The 13,494-nt window shown below is 34.7% G+C and overlaps 2 protein-coding genes across 5 annotated transcripts in view; both read right to left on the bottom strand.

Moving 5' to 3' along the window:
- Nucleotides 1–7,562, bottom strand: part of gak (cyclin G associated kinase) — a 43,115-nt gene extending 35,553 nt beyond the window's left edge. For 2 of the 3 annotated variants that reach the window (XM_082169478.1, XM_082169480.1), the window contains exons 1-5: nt 7,198–7,562; nt 3,102–3,163; nt 2,238–2,297; nt 967–1,081; nt 196–338 (exon numbers count right to left, since the gene is read on the bottom strand). In XM_082169478.1, coding sequence (XP_082025604.1) covers nt 196–338; nt 967–1,081; nt 2,238–2,297; nt 3,102–3,163; nt 7,198–7,342 — 525 coding nt within the window. In that variant the 5' untranslated portion in view covers nt 7,343–7,562. The remainder of the gene's footprint in view (nt 1–195; nt 339–966; nt 1,082–2,237; nt 2,298–3,101; nt 3,164–7,197) is intronic. The other variant, XM_082169479.1, reaches the window with a different exon arrangement.
- A 1,180-nt stretch (nt 7,563–8,742) lies between these two features.
- Nucleotides 8,743–13,494, bottom strand: part of sh2b3 (SH2B adaptor protein 3) — a 47,844-nt gene continuing 43,092 nt past the window's right edge. For both annotated transcript variants that reach the window (XM_082170822.1, XM_082170823.1), the window contains exon 8: nt 8,743–12,776. In XM_082170822.1, coding sequence (XP_082026948.1) covers nt 12,445–12,776 — 332 coding nt within the window. In that variant the 3' untranslated portion in view covers nt 8,743–12,444. The remainder of the gene's footprint in view (nt 12,777–13,494) is intronic.

The raw sequence follows: 13,494 nt of genomic DNA, 5'->3' as shown, positions 1-13,494 counted from the left end.
AATTTGCTGAATTTAATATTAACTGAAATTAAGTTATGAAAATAAAGTTGAATTTTTTTATGCAAAACATTTACAAGTCCTATTACATATAATCAAATAAATAAACACTTCTTTGATCATATCTTACGTTGAAGTTCTGTAAATAAATCATATTCAAGGATTTCGCCTGCAGCCTGAAAGAGGGAGGAGCCTCACCTTCAAGTCCCTGTGTATGATTGGTGGAGACTGTTTGTGCATGTGCTGCACGGCACGGCACGACTGGTAAAAGATCTTCAGCACTGTGTCACATGACATGGGCCCTTTCTGCTCCACCTTCTTCACAAAATCAACCAGCTGGCCTGCAGGAAACAGAGGACGGAGGTCAACGTGAACACAGGAAACCGACGCCAGTGCCAGAAAGTCAGAGGGAGATAGTGGAATGTGTTAAGTCAGACAAGAGTTTCCCTTTCTTTTTTACAAACCAAAGATATGAGTTTAAATGCACATCAGAGATCCATCCAGTAATGGAGACCAAACTGTGCTAAGGTGTGTCACAGGGCTGTCAAGTTAAATCATGATTAATGCCATGATCTTCTTATATTAACATTTATTTATATTTATGTATTTAACAGGCGCTTTACAGAAGCGACTTACAAAAGAGGAACAAAAGCAATGTGTCAAAGAGCCAACAATATTCGTAATATACAATGCCAGGTTTATTAAGACAACTAGAGAACAGGAGAAATGCAGAAAATAATTTTCTTTTTCAATTTCTTAAAAAAGTTATTTTAAAAAGATTTTTTTAAATATTGCTATTTTTATTTATATGATAAATATTTGTATATTTAAAATACATAATTTTTTTGAGATACAAAAAAAAAAAAATTAGATACCTGCAAATAAAAAAAAAATAGATTCATAAATGAATTTTCCATTAAAGTGTTTTTCTTGATGATTTTCAGTGTGTTTGCGATGATGTGCTCGTACCTCTACAGAGCTCTGTGAGGATGAGGAACTCGGCCTGGCCCGTGTCCGACTCTTCTTTACTGATGGACGCAGCGGAGCAGAACTGCACCACGTTGGGATGACCAGAAAGCTTTTTCTACACAGAACACATGGACATAGCTTTTACAAAGGTTTTAATTTACTGGGTAATGCTCTTTTTTCTTTTCTTTTCTTGCAAACTGGTGAAAGAAAAATGCAAGAGATGCTTTGGCATCACCAAATTGGGTAACACTTTATTTTACAGTGTCCTTGTTACACGTCACATGTAATTACTGTAGTAGTAACTATAAATTATGCATAATTACACACAACTAACCCAAAACCTAATCCTATAGTGAGTACATGTAGTTAATTATTATTACTCAGTTATTAAATGTATAATTATTACACTGTAATATGGACACCTTAAGATAAAGTATAACCAAAAACTGTGCCTAGTAAGGACATCGAGTAATAATGTAGTTAACTTGATAAATGAACCCGTAAACGCATACCATCTTTATCGACCCGGGACGTTATTCACTACCCTACCCTCCTCCTCATTCGTTTTTTAAAAGTTAGAAATCAACTTTCTTAGTATTCCTCAATCTATTCATCATAAACAGTACAACAAGAAAAAAAAATAATAATTATAAAAGAATGTCCGTTTTCTAATTCATTGTTTGTAAAAAGTGTATAGGATCACTAGCGACCCAAGGTATGTAATAGTATAAGTATTTTCTTCTGCGCAACAATAATTGAATCTCTGTTGACTCGCTAAGTCCAATTCACCTTTACTACTCAAGGTGGCAATATCTGAAACACAATGGTGACGTTATGTTTCACTCATAATTACTGCAGGCATAAAACAAAAGAATGGACAACTATCATGATCAAATCCAGCTCAGCGATTTAATCCAGAGCAAGTACTGTACCACTATCAAATATTAGCTGTCACTGTCACTTGACTGTGGATCTGGTGAAGAAGCTGTCAAAATATTGATTTTGAAGACGTTGAAAACAATAGTTTTAAGAATATGGTTGAGAGAATAGGAGCCAAATGCTGAATGTACTGGGGAAATGAGCTCTGACGATGACAGTGATGCGTCAACATTTTATAACAGATTGAACACTTCACAGTAACAAAAGGTATTGAAATGTGTTTTATTTGTAATTTGTTTTTATAATATCAGAAGTTAGAGAGTCATCAGTGTTAAGATATAGATCCGGTAGAATATTTATGCATTTAAGGGTTAAAAACATTTAATTATTACCATGAAGCAGACTTCCTGAATGATGGCTTTGTTCTTCTCCTCTTCATTGGAGAGAAGTCTCTGCACACACACACACACACACACACAAACAAATAAAAACATACTTTTTTAAAACATATTTTTTAAACCTGATGACAAAAGGCAAAATTACCACAAAAAAAAGTGACAAAAATTCCCAAAATGCTTAAAATATCAGGGCAAATAAATGAGTCTAAAGTGAATTTCCACATTCATGTGTGTGTTATGTAACCTTTGATATACTATTTTATTCTAGGCCTATCTCGTGCATTATGGGTTTAAGTACTTGAGATGAATGGATGATGTTTTATGAGTTCTTATATGGACATATTATTTCAGTATTATTTATATACTATTATAGTATTTATTCACATTATGAATTAGATATACATTTTTTTTTTTTATTCTTTGTTATTATTATTATTAATTGTAATTTTCTTACATATATATATTTTTTTCTATTTTAATATAAATATTTAGGCTTAATTTATTTTTATTTCAGTTTTAAGTAATTTTAGTGCTTCAACTTATTTCAGTTAGTTGCCAAGAAAAAAAACTTTAACCGAAATTATTTTAATTTTTAATTATATGACTTTTAATTATAATTTTATTTTTTAATAGTCTAAGTTTACAATAACAGCACTGTTATATGATCGCATATGGATAAAAACGCTAAAATACAGATTTTTAAAAACTCTCCAAGGATATTGCTCTTTGAAGACACGTTAATTAATTCACTGTTATGTAGAGCATATTTAACTTCATTAGCACATATAATGGCAGTCAGTATTGATTATCTGAAACAATCTGAATGTTAACGTTTTGTGTGTGATGAGGTCATCATACCTTGAGAGCATAGTCCTTACTGCTGCCCAAATCCTGGGCTTCATACACGAACGCAAAGCCACCTATAAAGAGAGGGAACATTTAGGGCATCATTAGGTTTATTTTAGGTTCACCAATCTGAATGAGATTTTGGCAGATTCAGTTTTGTGCTGACTTGGCATTGTGGCACAAACAGGACGTGAAACAGCTGATTTCTGAACACACAGACTACTCTAGAATCAGTCTATTAAAAAGCACGTGAGAGTCAGTAATTGACACGCTATAAAATCCTCTGGAATACTGACTCATTCATTTACGTCTATACATGTAACATTCACACAGAAAGAAACGTCTGGCTTCAGCAGTCATTATTCAACAGAGAGAGACACACAGAATGATCTCATTACGACTGCAGCTTTGACACAACATTAATGAAACACTGATAGGATCGTTGTCTCTTTGCATAGCGCAAGCAACCATTTCACACAACATTTCACCAAGAGTCAGAGCCGTGGAGAAAATACTATAAATGAATTTAAAAACACCTAATTGACATTTTATGGCTGAAATGTAAAAACATAACTAAAAAGAGCAGATAAATAATCTTCAAAACAAGAAATAATGTAAGCAAACAATACAAATTATGACAAAGTGGTGTTTCAAATGGAAATTTGCAACACTTTTGCCATTTATCCGTAGATCCAATATTTAATTAATTACTGAAAAGTGTAAATTAAAAAAGCAGGAAAGTGTGAATATGTCGAACAATATCGATTATAGGGTTATCATCTTCCTAATACATTAACCAATTATAATTATTAACCGATAGCTTACACGGGTTGGTGAAAAGCTACATTTATTTAAAAGTAAAAGTAAAATAAATAACTTTAAAATCAAAATGGTAGCACTTTAGTTTGGGGACCAATTTTCACTATTAACAAGTTGCTTATTAGCATGCATATTACTAGGAGATCGGCACTTTATTAGTACTTATAAAGCACATAATAATGCCTTATTCTGCATGATCATATTGAACATAATCCTATAATACCTAAACTTAACTACTGTACTTAATAAGCAGTAAATTAGGAGTTTATTGAGGGAAAATTCATAGTTAATAGTGAATGTGTTCCCGAACTAAAGTGTGTCCACAAAAATAATTAAAACAAAACTTACTTAAAAAAAATATATATTTTTTTTATATATTATATATAGTATTTATTTCCCAGCATAATAATGCAACCATTAACTGACATCAGAGAACCAAGAATAAAGACACATCGAAATGTGTCTTTAAATTACTTAAATATTAGATTAAAAATGCAGAGGGTACTTCAAGTAAATATTTTAGGTCAAAGGTGTTCAGCTGACTAAAAAGTTTGAGAGTCCCTGATCTTTGTTGTTTGTTGAAAAGAAAGTCATTTTAATATAATATGCATGCACTAATGATTTTAAGGTATTAAGAAAGTAAAAAGGGCTCTCAATTAATTTATGCATGAATACATAAAGATCTTCCAAGAATTCTGCTGTTCCACTCCAATTTTTTTTTTTAGAAATATGAGAATGTGCCTGACTGACTGATTATTAAAATGAACAATAATAAAACATTAAAAGTATGGCTCCATGAACAGATGCTGACTGACTGTATCAAGTCAACTACGCACAGGAGTGTATGTCTTTACACGAACAAAAGTGACAATGACAGGTATTTATGAACACTTGCGAAACAATCCTCAAGTGACCAAAACGACCTGTAACCATGGCAACGGAGTAAATGAATACCAGCGGAGGCCTGAGTCAGGCTGCACGAATCAAAAGAAGCTTTCGAGTTTCACGTTACAGTGCACAAAAGAACGGTGCAAAACACAGTGACAGATGTAGAGCAAGAGACCTCAGCTACATATGAAGTATAGTGAGCCCAAACATTTTCATTTCACTTTTCTGGAAACAAATTCCCGCCAACATTACAGTCTAGAAATGTCATATGATACAAAGAACGTGGTGCAATGAATGCAAAATCCTGTTGTGGCTATGCAAACAACACTGAGTCAGATACTTTGTCATTTAAAATGATGCTTTCATCCAAAGCAACAGGTTCAGTCATCACACAGACAGAAACCTGAGGTTGTTGAGATCGTTCAAACTTCCAGCTTTCAGTTTACCAGCCTGGACCTCGAACCACTACGCCTCACCACCACCACCACCACGTAAATCATTCCTGTTTACCCAGAATGCCCTCTGTTTCCATTCAAGGCCTGTAGATGTCAACACACCTGAGCCAGTTATATGAGGGTTTATGGATCTCACAGATTTCAAATGGTCTGAGCAAAATACACAACAATCAATATATGAACATGGCTATATGGATATAACGTCAAAATATGAACATATATCATATAATGTAGTACAACAATTTGCACTTAAAATAAAAATAAAAATAGTTTTATTCAGCAGGGGCACATTAATTTGATAAAACGTGACAGCAAAGACATTTGTCCTCTTACAAAGATTTCCTTGTCAAAACAAACCTTCTATTCATCAAAGAATTCTGAAAAAATGCATAAAATTCTATAAATATATTAAGCAGCACAGCTGTTTTCAATATTAATAAGAAGAATTTTTTTCCTGAGCAGCAAATCCGCATATTAGAATGATTTTCTGAAGGATCATGTGACACTGAAGACTGGAGTAATGATGCTGAAAATTCAGCTTTGAATAAATTACACTTTAAAACATTCAAATATAATATAGAATATTGTAATAATATTTTACAATATTACTGTTTTCCTGTATTTTATCAAATAAATGCAGCCTTGGTGAGCATTAGAGACTTCTATCAGAAACATAAAAGTGGAACCAGTCCCAAACCTTTGAACGATATTGTATAATTTTATACAGTTCATACACAATATAGACCGACATTATGAAAAGCTTATATACGTTAGGGCTGCACGATATTGGAAACAACTGACACTGCAATATCTTGTTTTCCTGCAATATGAAAACAATTTCACCAGATGACTTGAACAGCTCTATTTGGTAAGTCTTACAGTATTCAGGTACAGAAATTGTATAATCAAATGTAAACTGTATAAATTAAATATAATGAATATTTGTTAAAGCTACTAAAGTGATTTTCTCTTTGTATTTTGTTGTTTGATTGTTAAGATGATAAACATTAATGGAATAGCAGCAGGAATATTGAGCTGTTGTCACTTTAAGACCAAATATAATGATAGGCATCCATTTTTTCCCCTCAGTGTTTCAATTTCACATAAGCCATAAGTGACTGTGTTTATGACTTTACAAACACACTTGCAGAGGCGGGCATTTTAACATCATTTTGCATGTATGTGTCTTTCAAACACAAGAGAACAGAACTCTTATAAAATGTGTCATCTGACACACATGATCCTTTATTGGAAAATATAGTACTTTGTATATGATGTAAATTTGTGAAATTCAGTACCATTGTGTAAATTTCAATGCATCACAGCACTAAATAGTGAGACCATGGTACTATCATAGTGCTTTTTTAAAGGGATGAGAGACCACTAACAAAACATACCATGGTCAGGTCATGTTATTATGAACATATATCAAAGTACTCTTTGAATCACCACAGAGTACCATGTAAATACCATGGTGCAGTCTGCACACACACACACACACACACACACACACACACACACACACACACACACATATATATATATAAGAGCAGTTAAAATATACAGATCAACATAATAACATAAATATGAACTATTACTGGCGTGGCAATTTATATAGATGTGCTATTGAATGACTGTATGCATATGTCTAAATGCCTCAAGAACATACAGACTAGCATTATGAAATATATGGGTTCATGTCAGGTGTATCACAGCCAAGTGACTTGCTAACAACTTAGCCAGCGAGTTTTAGTCAATTGTCATTACGCTAAATTCCCAAATAAACACATATACACAAAAGTCAATGTTTATATGTGTGAATAATAATATATTATGGACATTATACAGTCAAATTCACAGCTGTATGTTAAATTACATACATGTTAGTATAACATAAACCCAGGTTAGCATGACTAGCCTGATGCTATTTTGAATGATTCTTTTACCTTCCGCAATGACTCGTTTGATCCGGAGCTTCAGCTCTCCGAGCTCCACCACCTGCCCGACGAAGTCGTTCTGATCCCGGCTTGCGGCGCCGATGGATCCGCCGGGCCCGGCCAGGAAATCGAGCGCTGACTGGAACAGGGACATTTTGTCCCTCTTTTTCCCGTTGCGCCTGTTAACCGGAACCGGCACCGGATGGGAGAACAAGTGCACAAACTCAACTAGTGGCGTGACAAGATAATGATGCGTTAATTTAGATTTGAAACTCTCTATTGGAGTGTGAAAACATCTCGAGTGCTGGTTCCGATCGACCCGTTCTCTCGCAGCGGTATGTATTTCCGCAAGGTGCTGACGTGGGGCGGTGACGTCACGCACACGGGACGCGTTCAAACTCTGCTCTGGTTTGGCAGGTCTGTCTGTCAGTCACATCTGAAATGTGCGTGACTGAGATGGTTGGAAGTCGGTGAATTGTAGGTTTTGAAGTGGAATGTATTCTATTCATCCATCAAAGTTAATTGACGTGCAAACCTAAGATGTTTAGAATAAGTCTAGAATAGGCTACTGTGGCAATACAATGGCACCGTCAGTGATGCATGTGAATGGTACTGAAAGTCGTGTACCATGGTATTTATGGTATGCCTACTGCAAGGTACGTCCCAGAATACCATGGAACTCCCATAGTACATGTAGAATACCTTACCATAAACATACTTTTTGGTAGTAAACCCTCACACACACACACACACACACACACACACACACACACACACACACACACACACGCACACACACACACGCACACACAAAAGTATTGTGGCAGTAGCATGGAAGTTGTGGAATCAGATGGTAATATTATGATATACTTTAAAATATACCTTAGTATTATGGCAGAGTAGGCCTACCATGGTACTTTTGTGGCACTTTTGAAGTGTTGTTTGTTAAACTTAAATATATTCAGTTAGCAGAAGGTTTTATCCATTGACTTATGAATATAGTGCAAGCATAAGTGATTGAAAACAATAGGCTATAATAAGTTGGGGCGATAAATGCAAGTACTATATACTGTATCAATCAATATTGATACCATATATCCTAATTTTACCATCACTTAAATAGTTTAATATTTGCATTACAATTCATTATAATTACCATACTGCAAAACATTATATAATATAACAAATTCTTAATGATATATTTATGTTTTAAATATAAGGTTATTGTTTTACAGTCATTTTCTAATATCTCATTACTGTAATGGTAAAAAGTGAAAATCAAGGGATATATATATATATATATATATACTGTATGACTTATAACATGGTACATTTTTTAAGATGCTTTTTAAGTGTTAATCAAACAGAACCATAGTACTTTTACATGTATTCATTTAGCAGAAGGTTTTGGTTTAACATATGAATGCTTTCCAAAATTAAATGAACTTATTTAAGTGTTAAATCATTATGATATTAATATTGTGTGTGTGCCTAAAACAATATTTCTTATATTTTGTTTAATATACCCATCACAAAGAATCAAAAAATACTTAGTGGACTGAAAAATGTACTTTATTTTCCCCCCTAAAAATATCAAAAATACAGTTGATATAATTTAATATGCATATTGCTACATGGAAAGTAACAGGAAAGTTTGATCAGAAAGCCGTGGAGGAGTAGTTAAACTAGCTGAGGGTAAAGCCCAGGGGTTTACAGTGCACTTATACGTCTCAGAGTAACAACAGTATAGAGAGAGAGAGGACATACATTCATCAGTTGAACTTTGAGGGTGAGGTGCAGTTCAGGGCCTGTATGTACAAAGCATCTCAAAGTGCACAGCTTCAGGATCAGGGGCCGGTTGCATTAACATAGCCCTTATGTTCAGACTGTGTCTTAAGTACTAGTATGTCCAACTAGAGTGTCAAAGGGGCAGCCTTACTTACTATCAAATCTACGTTTTTATATAACTGACTTGAAACAGTTATGAACAGTCTTAAAGAAACAAAATGTGACTAGTCTGAACGGTTTACGCGACCGGCCCCAGATCTTCCCATTTCCATCACATTATATGACTCTGAGATGTACTTTGTCAATATAGCCCATTGAGCACTACGTTTGGAGTAAGCAAATCATTACCAGACAATGCAGCTGTTGTTTTCCGATAAAGTCAGCAATACGAAATTGAATCTGTACATGTTAAAAATTGTGTTAGAAACGTATTTGCATAAAAAAAAAACAAGTGTTTTCTAATTACAAAAGGACATTCTGGGTCATTTGCAAAGCAGCATAGTCATTTAAATACTCTGATGATTGAATTGAGCACATCACTTATTAGTGGACATGCATGTCAATGACACAAGCAACTGAATAGTCTGACTCCATCTGCACAATGCTGCTCTGACACCGTCCAATCATAAATGAACAGTCCACCTGGAACACACAGTCCACAATGCAATGCGAGGTAGTGATACACAGGTATGCTTGTACTCATATCATGTTAAACAATAGAATTATAGAGTGTAGAATGTGGTTGCCAATTCTTTGAGTGTGAAACGGTTCTTTGTGGTATCGAGACGCGTTACGAAAACGAAGAAACAACGGCCGATGAAGAGTAGCAGGAGCGGAACGAACTGTGGCAGAGACCGAATTCTGCAGAAAAGCAGAAGAGGAGGAGAGAGTATAGAAAAGTTTCTTGCTTTGCATCAATCATTGACAACTGTATGAATTCACAAAACCTGTCTGTATTATGTCAGTCATATTTCACCCCACAACCAGAAGAAAAGTCTTAATTGTACATTGAATTTTTTTTTATATATATATATATATATATATATATATATTGTATAAAAGTACTGTAATACAGTAATTGTAAAACACGCAAATAATCATTAAGTATTATGAGAATTATTTATGGTCCTAAAAATGAAGGCCTAATTTTCTTCATTTTATGAAAAATATCATTACATATAATTTTTTTTAATAAATATAGTAAAAATATTATATATTAGTAAATATATGATTATGCACACGCACACACACATCATATATCATTATATGAGGACATTCCATAGACATAATGGTTTTTATACTGTAAAAATTCAATCTCCTAACCCTAAACAATCACAGAAAACTGCATTTTTACATTTTTTATAAAACATGGTATGTTTTTTTAAGCCATTTTAATTGCGAGGACTCAGGGAATCATAAACCATAAATCATGTCCTCATAAACCACATTTTCGTTGAAATACCAGTGTAATGTCGTTATACAAAATGTTGTCCTCAGAAATCATATTAAGCACCCGTATACACGCGCACACACACATATTTCTATCATTATGATGACTTTCCATTGACATAATAATTTTATACTGTACAAATTGCATACTTTATCCCATACCCCTAAACCTAATTTTTTTGTAATAAAAAATTACTTTTTTAATAAAAAAACCTTTTTGCATTTTTACATTTACAAAAAAACATTACTTATTACTATTTTTCTCATGGGGACCAAAAAATATATAAATTACTGGTAGCAATATCCTTTTGGAGTCATTTGGTCCTCACAACGTAGGATTAATCAGGTACACACACATGCACACACACACACACACATACGTACGTACATACGTACGTACGTACGTACATACATACATAAATATATATATATACATCCTTTTCTTTTGACTTAGGGGTGAAATGTGAGATTTTCCAAATTATGTATGAATGAGATATAAAGTGATTTGGGTATAATCTGCACTTGATACAGATTTGACTATCATGGTAGTGTTGAGCACAAAGAAAGACATTCACAACGATTCAAAGAGACACAAAGGAGACACAGCTCCGAAAACGTTGAGCAATGTTTTTTTTTTGGTTATGCATTTACTAAAAAACGACAGACAAATAGCTTAATATCAACTATTTATGGCGTCAGATTTTTTTTAGCTGTTAGTTTAAAAGTAGTATTTCCACAGCTTATGAAGCCATGAAACACATGAGGGGTTAAAATGTGTTAAAACAGATAGAAAGAATGAATGAATTCACAGGATTAAACAAAATCATAACAATTTAGGTGTAACAAAACCTATTGGCTATAATGCTGGATTGGTTTTGGTTCATTTTATTCTTTGGTCAGTTAAAATGTAAACCTCTAGAATCCAAGATGACATGACTCACTGTGTTGAGAGACGTACTACGTCAAGGCCTCGGCTATGCGACCAAAATGTGGTCTATATAATTTGGTCTTCTAATACACGAAACATATAGAAACCTGTGTATTACTACAACTGAACATGAATTAAACAATCTGAAAGTGTGCAGCCAGACTAAACTATTTGGATCTTTAAGATGTTTAACACAGTATCTACATCGGACACGTTTGGCATGTGGCAACACGACACAACTAAGTTGCTCCGGTTATAAATATCAGAGCTGTCTACACTGTAAGCACTTAAAGCGGATGCCCCGTTTCTCCATTTCTATTTCCGACAACTCCAGCCACATCTAAAATGACGTGATTTTGTTTCAAATCTATAAATTGTATTCTTCACATGTTTAAATAACTTCTGACCGTTATATATCAAAGCCAGCTCGAGATGTTTCTGGTTCTAGTGTCCTAATTTTAATCATTTTTTATTAATTTAACCATATGCATCTGCAGTTGTAAGAATACTAACATATGTAAAATTAAGTATAATATTATCACACGCAAAATCTATTTTATAACAGATCTCTGTTGAATATACATTTTCATTTTTTAGTAATGATTTTATTGTCATTTTACTAATGGCTCGAGTGTAGTCTCAAGCTTGCAGCGGACTGGTCTGTGAACGCTTCCAGTGTAGACGACCTCAAGCTGTCGCAATGTCGGCCACTTCCAGTGTAGACACAGACGTGTTTGGATTGACCCTTGGTTTGTGTTCAACTTACTGACTAGCCATTGTGAAACTTTCCCATTCCACTATCTCCGACAAATGCTCTGTGTCCCCATGAGCAGCTGCCCGCTTCTCCTTCCTACTTTAGTTATCCTACAATACACACAGATCTGATAGTGAAACATCTGTATAATACATTAACAAGGTAGACAGCTGTCATGGTGAGATGTCAGGGCTCTGGCAGTATCGTTCAGACACACGTGCATCGCACGGTTACCCCGAGTCTTGGTGCACGGCTAGATCTCTGTCGAAGTCTCCATCCGGGCGGGAGTCCTGGAGCATCCGCGGCTTCTTCTGTTCGCTTTTTCATCCCGTCTCTGTCAGAAGAACATGTACTGGTTGTCGATGGCTCTCTTGCGCCCCCTGTCCAGCGGCTCCAGTTCATAGTCAGAGTCCCGGTTGGGCAGGAGGGGCGGCAGCGGGTTGGGGTGGCGGAGCAGGTTTCTGCGGCCCACTGACTCGCTCCGGCGCAGGGGAACGAGAACGGGAACGGGCCGATCTGGAAGGGAAGGGGGCGTGCGGTGCGGGAGCTCGACTAACGCTGACTGGGCCATGTGAGGGCATGAATCCGGGCTACAGTGAGCCAGACTCGGCTCTGAGCTCCACCGAGAGAAGGGCACCAGCACCGGAGAGCCCACAGCCGAACTCTGACCTAGAGACATGGAACAGACAAAACACTTCATCAGCGCAACAGTTATCACAGTTATCAAAAAAATTCACTAGTTTAGCATTTTGGTTTTCAGTTTAATTTTAGTTAGTCTTAAAAGGTAGATGTTTTCATAAAGGTTCGATGAACACATAAATGTAGAACCACAAATTGCTCCATCTGCCTATGATGACGAACACTACACTCAGAAGTTCAACATTTTTATTTGTAAAATTCAGTTAACACCTTTTGACCAATTACTTTCTATGAATTTTACCCCCAAAAATAAAAAATGACTATCACAAAAAGCAATTTCTAGAGCTGAACATCTCTAAATAACGAATTTTTATTATTACATTTGTTAGATATCGTGTTTAATATTACTGTTTATTACACTTTCGAAAAAAAAAAATGTTTTGAACGATAAAGTAATACTTTTATTTAGCAAGGATGCATTAAATTGATCACAAGTGACAGTAAAGACATTTATAATTTTACAAAATATTTATATTTCAAATAAAATATATACTTTTCTATTCAATTCATCAAAGAATCCTGAACAAATGTATATCAGTTTCCACAAAAATATAAAAGCACAGCACAACCGTTTTGAATATTGTTTTCATCATTTTAATAAATGTTTAAGCATAATAATACATGCTTCATGCTTAAGCATGAAATCATCATATTAGAATGATTTCTGAAGGATCATGTGACACTGAAG

Source organism: Leuciscus leuciscus (assembly GCF_965113295.1).
Source record: "Leuciscus leuciscus genome assembly, chromosome: 5".
NCBI lineage: Eukaryota > Metazoa > Chordata > Actinopteri > Cypriniformes > Leuciscidae > Leuciscus > Leuciscus leuciscus.
The sequence above is the reverse complement of the archived record's forward strand: the minus strand, read 5'-3'. Positions and strand labels throughout refer to the sequence as shown.